The sequence below is a fragment of the Myotis davidii genome, unplaced genomic scaffold (genome assembly GCF_000327345.1).
Source record: "Myotis davidii unplaced genomic scaffold, ASM32734v1 scaffold450, whole genome shotgun sequence".
NCBI lineage: Eukaryota > Metazoa > Chordata > Mammalia > Chiroptera > Vespertilionidae > Myotis > Myotis davidii.
This window is the reverse complement of record NW_006282385.1, coordinates 1,973,413-1,984,258: the sequence shown is the minus strand read 5'-3', so window position 1 is coordinate 1,984,258 and position 10,846 is coordinate 1,973,413. Positions and strand designations below refer to the sequence as shown.

At 38.4% G+C, this 10,846-nt stretch overlaps 1 protein-coding gene across 1 annotated transcript in view; it reads right to left on the bottom strand.

Moving 5' to 3' along the window:
* NALCN (sodium leak channel, non-selective) overlaps window positions 1–10,846 on the bottom strand; it is a 295,705-nt gene that overhangs the window by 247,839 nt on the left and 37,020 nt on the right. Inside the window, exon 6 of the mRNA XM_015559118.1 lies at window positions 7,766–7,920. Within this exon, the coding sequence (XP_015414604.1) occupies window positions 7,766–7,920 (155 nt within the window). The remainder of the gene's footprint in view (window positions 1–7,765; window positions 7,921–10,846) is intronic.

Below are 10,846 nucleotides of genomic sequence, written 5' to 3'. Positions count from 1 at the left end.
AGAGCACACTATGTACAGTCCACGTTGCAACAAAAGCATGTATAATTATTTTCAGAATGTCCTGTTTATAGGTTGGAGTTGCTTATGTGCTTCCTTTATCTGATATAAATTGTTTCAATCAGGTTTAGTTCATTATAGATTTTTTAAATTGGGCCTTCGTCTTTGTTTTTTATGAATCAGATTAGTAACAAAAAAATTGTGCCTGATATCTATTTAGTTACTAAATTACTTTTCAGGGTGAATTTCATCATTGAAAGACATTTATTGGTTGTTCTATCAAAATGGAACATGTTTTGTTTTACCTGACTATACAATGAATGGCAAGTTCAAATCACCATCTGAATAGTTTTGTACTCATGACCTGTACCCAATTTCTTACCTTCTTTTAAAATATTATGACAAGCAAGTTGCTAGTTTAATGACCTTTGCTGTGATTTCCTTTCCTCATGTGATAGAATTGTTGATGCTCTTTTTTTTCTAACTAGCATATCTCATCTGTTTGGATAGCTGTCTTCTCCATCATCATCTTACCATGGGTGAGTGATACTAATCTTCTTCTATAAAATTAAGAATGCAACTAAGCTTTGAAAGGTACTTTCTGAGTTTTTTCCTTAATTAAACGCTGATCTGAAATGTAAAAAGGTTTGGGGAGACAGTAAATTAGCCGAGTCTGTGAATCGTGAGAAATGAGTTTAGCGTCGTTTCTGCCTGGGGTTCTCTAGAACTGACTACTCGCTCTAATGCTGTTTGCTCATCTTTAAAACTCTCTAGTAAACCACATGGCTTCATTATCTTTCCAAGCTCCAAATTCCCTTAATTTTATGTTCAGGGCTATTACAGAATTTTAAAATGTCTATTTTATACCTCAGATTGTATGTCCTACAGGTTGATAAGCATGTGGAAGGGAGGGGCTGAGAGTGGAGTAAGAATTCAGAAAATGAAAGTAGGATAAGTTGATATGATTTTTTTGGGTTTCTCTATAGTGTCATTTTTTGGGGTGTTGTCTGTCCTCAAACCTTTTCACTGTGTGCTCACTACCCATCTCCCCACACACTCACTTCAATAATGGAATCTGAATGTCTGCTAAAGAGAGTTTGCGATCTTCATATATGTCCTTTTGATAATGTGCATTCCTCGGTGGGGTCTAGTACATGCAGAATGTGTGATGTCCTAAGTGCATAGGCTAACATCTTAGAGGGATGTGTTAGTTGAGGGTCCTTAAGAATGACCTGTAGAAGAGGTACCCTGAAAGAAAAACGGAAAGGTTTGTAAGTGGAAGAGAGATAGAGAAGCATCCAGCAATTCGGTCCCTACTGGACACATTTCCTTTCCTCCTTTCCTCCTTGGAGTTGGAAAGGAAATGGATCCTGGAGACCGGGCAGGAAGCAGCAAGGCTGGGGCTTCTGTTCAGTGCTTTGGAAGGAGCACCTGTTGAAAGGCTGCTAAGGACAGGGAGTAGCTCAAATGCCGGAGAGGGGGCCCAAAGTCAAATGTATAGGGATATATGTAATTAAATGTGTGAGGCTTAACGAGACTACAGGAAACTCAATGGCACAGGCTAAATATGAATACCATTCTAAATATTCTCAAGAGATTCTACAGAGGCAGATAAAACACAAGGGGGTAGTTTTGAGAGTGGCAGAGAGACATAATTGATGCATGAAAACCAAACACCACCAAATACTGGCCCTCTAGAATTCTATACATTAATTAGAATGAAATGAAAATTGGGGTATTAGTTAATAGGGACATAATATGAGGTTAAGAACACCTTGTCCCCACCCTTCTCTTCTTCCCCCCTTGCTGTAAAATCTTGAACAATCTGAGTAGCAAACTATTGCAAACAAAACAGAATAATATCAGACACCAGGGTGTTAATCTGGAAGCATCTGTGTCCTGCCCTCCGGTATTAAAGTTGTAATTTTTCCTCAAATAACATAAAGATGCTTTCTTTCATATTTTGCTACTGTGGACTAATTTCTAGCTCACTGTGTGTTTGCTCTGTGCTAGACACTATTATAAGTGCAGTTTTTCTCAGTTACTCCTCACATTAACCCTCTAGTGGAGGTTTATAACTTACCTATTTCCCAGATGAGGAAAATGAGGCATGAAGGAGTAATTATTTTCCCAAGGTCACCACACTAGTGACTATAGCTGTGACTGAAACCCTTGGAGCCATTATATTGAGTTCTGAATTTTTTCTCAAGTAATTTTTGGCTTTGTAATACAGTCTCATGGCATGTGTACATATACTTGTAATATATATAATCATACTTTACTGCTAACCTTAAATGATAAGGACAGCAACATCATTATACTCCCTCCCCCCTTTGTCTTCTCTTTTTTACACAATCATAATTTTTAATATTTACATATATTCCCTAAATCCTACAGTTGTATCAGTAAATAGATATTAGAGACTAGGCTCATGACCAGTCATTCCTGATTAGCTGAATGACTTCAAGATTTCATATAAAATAAAGTCTCTGAGTTCTTGACTCTCAAAAATAAGAAGAGTTCAACACATTATTTCCCTAAGGACTTTGTAAACATTGTCTCATTATATCCTAGAGCAGAGGTTCTCAACCTTGGCTGCATATTAGAATCACCTGGGAATCTTTTTAAAATCCTGATTTCTGGGCCTCATCGTTAGTAACAAAGAAACAGAATTTCCGGAGGATGAGGCCCGGAAATCAGGATTTTAAAAAGATTCTAATGTGCAGCCAAGGTTGAGAACCACTGTCCTAGAGTGTGATGTTTCAGGTCTCTCTGATGGCCTCCCATAAAAATGACGATCTTTTTTTTTTTTCCCTGAATGCCTAGTGGATACTTTTTTTAGCTTTGAATTCCAGCATCTTTACTAAGATATACCTCAGCACTGATTATTCTGTGTTCATTTACTGAGACAAGTTGTACCCTTTTAATCCGTATACTCTGGCCTTCTTTTTCTAGTTTTCTTTTTTAAGTTATACATCTTAAAACATTTTTTTTCAGTTTTAAATGCACCTAAAGGTACATTTTTATAGATATGACCCTGATTATTTTTTTATTATTACTCACCTTGACATCAATTTTTATAGGACCTAATATTTGTCACTGTATCATGTAGAGGAGGAGTGAGGTGGTATTATGGGATAGAAATGAAGCTCTCTATTAAGTAGGTAAGTGTATCAGTGTTTCTTCAATCCAAAGGTTCACAACATTGCATGCACATCAGAATCACTTAGAAAACTTTTTAAAGCCATCTCTGTCTGGGATCCCTCTAAAATTTCAATTTATTGGGCCTGGGAATAGTGGTCCTTAAGTATAGCTCATCCTAAGGTATAGCTCATCCTAAGGTATAGCTCATCCTAAGGTATACCAGATTTGCAAACCTTAAGCTGGGTCTTTCCTTTTCCTAATCAACACAGATCAGCAGCATTGGGCCCCTCACAATGGAGTGTCTATCCCCTATTTCGCTACAAACTGCTTGCAGAAACAAGGGTCTCTACTTTGTGACACCTCATGGAGATCCAGAAAGCTCCCACAGTCAGCTAGACACTGATTTCCCCTGACTCCCATAGCGGGCTGTTCCGCTCCGCTGGGATCATTTGTTATTTTAGAATGTCAGCATTCTACTGGCACTCTGAGATCCTCAGTAGCCAGAATCCTTCCGGGGAATTTTCTGTTAATCATCTAGCCCTCTGATTGGTTTATGGTTACGGTTTTTTTCAGAGTCCTTAAATATATAAGTTGGATTAATGTTTCTCAGTCTCCTTGATGTTTGGGTGATTTTAGAGATGCAAAGGTGTCTTTACTCTGCAATCTTACAATAGGGGCTCTTTATAACTTTTTTCTACTTAATGACTCTGGCTTTTAATATATTTTAAAAATTGAGTTTTCAACATCAGTATTAAATTTCAATGAGACATAAAGCTACTTATAAATGAAATTATATAATTGAGTTGAAAGTCAATGTATTACATGATAATTTGATTACTAAGAAAAAGAAATGTGCTCCTTTTTAATTAATCACGAATATTTACACATAAAGTATCTGGACCAAATTTATGTGCACAATTAGGCACCTAATTATGGTTTAAAATAAACTGCAGAAAGAGATGATCACATGTATCTAATAAAATAATTTATTTTCTTCATTTTGGGGAAAACACTATATTTTTTCCCATAAGAGCTTTGAAAATCTCCTAAAATACTACAGTCTGTGTATCTATGTAGACACAGAATAACAGGAAGTAGATTTCAGTTTCAATCTAAACTTTAGAGACTATTTTAAAATTTTTTGATGATAGTACAAAGTCAACATTTCATTATCTAGCCATTAGTCATACAATGATATTGAATTCAATCATCATTTGAGAAAAAGAAGCAAACAAATCAAATTAAGCTTGCATAGAAAGGGAAGTTATGAGGAATAGACAAAAAAAACACAGACAAATTCAGAGAAAAGAAGAACAAGAAAGCAACTTAATTCTCCAGTATTACTTCCTATGGTTACCAGCCAATTAAAAAAGGACATATACTTTGTTCAGTCCATTAGTAAGTATTTGTAGAGGGCTTCCTATGAGCCAGGCATTGCCCTAGAGACCCTGGAGACATGAAGATGAGACTGCTTGCTTCCTGTTTTCAAGGAGCTTAAATCTTTGAAAGAGAAATGTGCAAATAAACAGAACTACAGCAAGAGTATTGCCTGGCAATCCCCTCCTAGAATTGGGCTGCTCAAGCCAATGTACTTTATAAGGAGACTTTCTCTCTTAAAGAGAGATTGCAGCCTGCATTAGTTGAAGCCAGTATAAGTTACAGTGAAGAAAGATGAACCAACCGAAATATAATGCAGCATTTTGAGTGTGGACTGCATTTAAAATGGTCAGGGTGTGATTTGACTTTAAAGGATTGGGTGATTCTTGTGCCAAGGCAGCCTAAAGCCTGAATGCTAGCCACTCTCCATACAAGAGATGGGTATATTCAATTAGCCCAGTGGTTCTCAACCTTCCTAATGCCTCGACTCTTTCATACAGTTCCTCATGTTGTGGTGACCACCAACCATAAAATTATTTTCATTGCTACTTCATAACTGTAATTTTGCTACTGTTATGAATCATAATGTAAATACCTGATATGCAGGATGTATTTTCATTGTTACAAATTGAACATAATTAAAGCATAGTGATTAATCACAAAAACAATATGTAATTATATATGTGTTTCCCGATGGTCTTAGGCGACCCCTGTGAAAGGGTCCTTCGACCCCCAAAGGGGTCTCGACCCACAGGTTGAGAACCGCTGAGTTAGTCCCTAAAAGAAGGGGCTGCAAGGCTCTGACAAGTGATGCATTTGAGTCATGTCCCAGCTGTTAGGACTCCTGAAGCTTGTTCCACAAAGTTTGCCAAATCAATACATCTCATGTCCCATGACACACCTGTGATTGCCTACTCATCCCTGACAGGCATTAATATCATCCATCAGAGGCCTCTGCACTTTTGAGACAGGAGGTGTAAGATTAGTTCTAAAGCCAATAAGTTTAAGAGCATAAAGCAAACTGAAATGCTTCTGGTTTCTAACTTTTTGTGAAATAGGAAGCCGTATCATTGGCGAACAGAGTTGTCTAACTACAATGCTGGAAATCCACTATGAGGACATATTAAAATATAAGAATGAAAATTTAGGGTTGTTATTTACAAACTTCACTTAAAAAAACACAAAACACCAACTATTTGTGTTTTCCAGCCCAAGTTCAGCATTAGATTCTGCCCAAAGGCTTTATTTAGTCCTGTGGTTTAATTCATACATCAGAAAAGTACTCCTTAATCAATGCAAGACCTTCATGTACTCTTTCTCACATTCCAATACTCATCCCAGAGTTCACTAAGCCATCCTCACCATTCAGGAGTTGCTCTGCCTGAAGGCCAGGGTTGTAATGGGATTTACCAGCCACTTTGTTTGATGTGTGAAGGTCAATTGGCTGGGTTTGTAGTAGTTGCTATCCAGAGTTGACAGGGGCTGATCTCTCTTCCCTGACTATGAATAAAATCCCCCAGCGTCCAGCAGGCCCACTGAGATGTGAAACCACATCAAAAGTCAGGAAATTTATTCGGCTTCCAAAAGAGCACAGCCACCACCCTGTTAAACATTGAAAGGTGTTTTTGTTTTTTTTCTTTCAGGCCCTGGGTAAAAGTGTCTAGAATTCCCATAAATGTACCTGGGCCTTGAAACTTAAAAAAAAAAAAAAGGTTTTTATTTATTATTTTATTTTATTGTTTCATTTCATTACTAGAGACCCGGTGCACAAAATTTGTGCACAGGGCAGGGAGGGAGGGGCGTCCCCTCAGCCCAGCCTGCACCCTCTCCAATCCAAGACTCCTGGGGGATGTCCGACTGCCAGGCCTAAATTGGCAGTCGGACATCCCTCTCACAATCCTGGACCACTGGCTCCTAATTGCTCATCTGACTGCTGTCAGTCGTTTGGTCATCCCTCACTAACCTCCCTGCTGGTCTGGTCATAGGCAGCCATCTTTTGAGGGTGTGAGGGTTAATTTGCATATTACCTCTTTATTGTATAGGATTATTTTCAAATAATTCTGATAATAATTAATCCTGTTATGGACATGCTTGTGCCTCCCCACCAAACTACATGTTGAAGCCCTAACCCCCAATGTGACTGTATTGGGAGGTGAGGCCTTTTGGAGGTGATTTTGTTTAGATGAGGTCATAGGGTTTGCTTCTCGTGATGGGATTAGTACCCTTATAAGAAGAGGCTGGAGAGCTTTATTTCTCTATTTCTCTCTCTTTCTCTCTCTCTCTCTCTCTCTCTCTCTCTCTCTCTCTTAATGTAAAAATATCCTGGGAGGATTATCTCTCTCCCCTCCCTCCCACCCGCTCCCCACCCCATCCATGTAAGAACACAGCAAGAAGCCATCAGCAAGCGAGGGAGAGGAGGATGCCTCACCAGGCCCCTACCATACTGGCACCCTGATCTTAGACTTCCAGTGTCCAGACTGGAAAGAAGTAAATTTATGTTGTTTACAACACCCCATCTATGGTATTTTGTTGTGGCAGCCTGAGCTTACTAAGACACATTCTCAAAGCATAAAATAATTGTTTAGAGTTCCATGGATTTTTTTTTTTCTTCAAAAAGCAATGATACCACTAAATGGCAGCTACCAAGTTCTTTGATTACTGTGTGTAAATGATACATTTCAGGACTTAATAGGACAAGCCACAAATAAATCTATACATTTAAGCACATTATATTCATATACAAGTATTCCTCATATATCCTTTATATGGTTGATGCATATTCATTAAGTATTTGATTAGCTGTCTTGTGTTCTGGGATTCCTTTTCAGCTCTCACACACTCATGGATGCCCATTATTCCAGTTATTTAAGACTTACCTTGACCACTTGAGTATAGTTAAAATGTGAAAGAAAACCACATCTTGGTTATTTTTGAGGCAATAACCTCTAAACCTTGCTCAACAAAGAAATACTCTTAAATGCTATAATTAAGAATCAAACTAGTCTAAAATGAGAGCTATTTAAATCTCTATGGACATCACTGACTATACATAAACACAGACTGTATGTTATAGATTAAAGGTAGAATATAATTCAGTCACATAATTAAAACTTGCAGTTGTGTTTCTTACTAGTAAATACTATAGTCGGTCTTAATATGAAATATCAATTATATAACTATTATCTCCATTTCATAACATTATAAAATAGAAACTGAAAAATGTGTTTTACCAGAAAGACAGACAGACCTATCTCATTAAAGCCACTGTAGCCCAGCTCTTGCCTGCTAAGTCCCAGATCTTCCAGGTCCATGCACGTAAATCCTGGTGGGCACTGGTAGCCTTCTTCCAGCTCTGGTGAGCAGTGTGTATCTGGAATAGCTAAACTATTCCAGGTCACATTTCTGTGAATAACACATGAATGAGTTAGACAATTCCATCAATGGTAAATGATCATTAAAATAAATAATGTAATCACTCTTCATTAATAACCACTGTATATGAACACAGATTTAAGATTCATAAATGGCATTCATCACATTAATGGCACATTAAACATTCTCAAATGATACCTGATTTATCCCCACAATAGGTCTTTATAAGAATATTATTACCATTATTTTTGTCTTTAAAATCCAAGATCCAAATAAGCAAAGGAAGGACTTTTTCTACAGATTTTCATGAAGCTAATATTCATGAAATATTAGCTTATCTGGGAATTCCCTGTTAATCTTTACCCTACTGTGGGCATAAACTGTATTTCTCTACTTCTAAGCAATATTAGATGACAGGCATTTGCCATATGGCACAGATACTACAAGTCTCACATATGGCACTTGTCCTTGTGCTGTGTTGGCAGATGTGCCGTTTGGAAAGGAAACCAGACAAATAAGATGAGATTGAAGGAACTAAAAGTATCCTTTTGGAAAGAGAGAGATAATGCAGTGATTTAGCGATAGCTCTAGGGATATTAAGGTTTTTTTAAGGTGAAGGGTGATGATAACCCTTTTTTCATCTTTCTGGAGGACAAGCAGGAGATTCAGCTGATGTAGAAGGATTTCTTGGCTTTCTTGGTGATGGGTACAGGTAATCACAGGAATAATGATTGTGGAATCGCATTCTGAGCTGACCTTAAAAATGGGTCCTAAATGGCTGCTCTCTGAGGCAATTCACATGGACTATGTTCAGGCCACAGTTTAGGCTAGATGATTTCATAAGCCTTCTAAGCTCCTGATTTTATTCTAAGCCATTTCCTCTAGAAACATGAATGTTTCTAGGCATTTCCTAAATAGGGACCAACTTTATGATTGTTTCAGTTCTCTCACTTTATGGTCAAATTGAGGCAGACTTGTTGGGTCATATTTCTGTTCTTTAGTCTCTCCTTATCTTCAATTGGCTGCTATAATAGGCTTTCCCTAGAGTCTGACACATAACTTTGTGTAATCCCTTAGCTGCTTGAGGCCACCTCACATACACATATTCAGTGTCTCACTCATACACACACACACACACACACCATGATGCCTGGTGATACCTCCCCCAGTTCTATTTCAGTCATCAATAAAGGTCTCAAAGCCTCGCCCACCTCTTGGCTACTCCTATGCTCCTTCCTTCAGGACTCTGTGAGTGGCAAGAGAAGGAGATATGCCTACACATCTCTGGGAATCGGTGTTGGAATAACTGTTCCCTCTAGTCACATTTTAAGCTGCTCCTTTGGACTCCACATGCAAGCCCCAAGGGAAATGCTCTAATTGTGGAAATTAGAACTTTGTTTTGTCAGAAAGATATGACTTCAGGAAGACATGTCACTTATTTCTCCTCATTTCACACTTCTATACCTAGGCCAAATGATCTATTTTCACTGAGGTCGAATCTGACTCTCTGTTTCTGGTGTGGTACCCACACCTCACACAGGAGAACAAAGTGGTAAGGAGACAGGGCTTCAGAGTTTCAGAGTAAGGCTTTCTGGATTTGATCCCAAGCTCTGCCATTTACTGGTTGTGTGAACTGATTAAAGTTCTAGGTGTTTCTAAGCTCAGTTTCCTCATGGGTAAAATAGGGAGAGTAATCATAATTAGCAGGGAAGCTGTGTGAGGATTAAGAAAAATTACACTCAGTAATGCACTCAGCATAGCTCTTAGCATGTTGCAAGTGCTCAGTAAATGCTTACCCTATATAATAGATACTGAAATAGATATTGAAGAGGAACAAAAATCACCATGCAAATGATAATTTAAAATCCTTGGAAATCATCAGTTTACCAAAGGAAGAATAGTCCCCTGAACCATAGGAGCCGATGAGAAAGAGCTTGAAATGGGAATGAGAAGTCACAGCCCAAGAGGTAGGAGGAAAGTCTAGAATGTGTCATCAAATCCAAAAGGTTCAAGTGTTTCAAGAAGGAGGTTGTGGTCAACATGCTTAAAGACTTTACAGAGGTCAAAATCGTCACCATAGAAAAAAATCTTATCCTATATAATAAAAGCCTAATATGCTAAGTGTCCAGTCGTCCAATTGACCATTCAATCAATCAAAGCGTAATATGCTAATGATATGCTAAGGTCAACCGCTCGCTATGACATGTGCTAACCACGAGGGGGCAGACACTCTATTAGGTTAGCTTGCTGTTGGAGTCTGGCTGATCGGAACTGAGCGAGACAAGGTGGACATGCCCTAGAGCCTTCCTGCAGTCCCTCCCATGCTGGTCAACCTCCTGCATCCTCCCCAGCCCCAATAGTCCCGGTGGTGTCCCTTGGCCTGGCCTGTACCTTCTCGCAATCTGGGACTCCTCAGGGGATGTTGGAGAGCAGGTTTCAGCCCGATCCCGGCAGGCCAGCCCAAGGAACCCCACTTGTACACAAATTCATGCACTGGGCCTCTAGTTATAAATAACTATTCGTCATTATAACAATAAAATGTAGCATGAATCCTGGCATGTAAAAAACACAATAGATACTTGTCAAAAGTATAGAAGGAATTTTGGCATGTAATACTGAAAGCATTATGTTCACAGAATTATATAGCTGAATAAAAGATCACCCAATACTTTATACTTGAGGGAGGTGAGGTGAAGTTCAGAGAGAAAAAATTTTAGTAGCCCATCAAAATTAATAATTTTTTTCATTGCCAGTACTTCAAACAATAGCCACAATGTCTGAAGAGACACTGCATACATGAAAAAAAAATTTTTTTAAATCTTTCAGATATTTGGATAGGAAATTGGACTCTGGAGCCATGTGATTTCACCTGTCTGTGCCTTGGTTTCTTTATCTGTGAGATGGCAGGAAAATATCTACCTTATAAAGCTGAGGTGAAAATGTAGATTTATTCCTG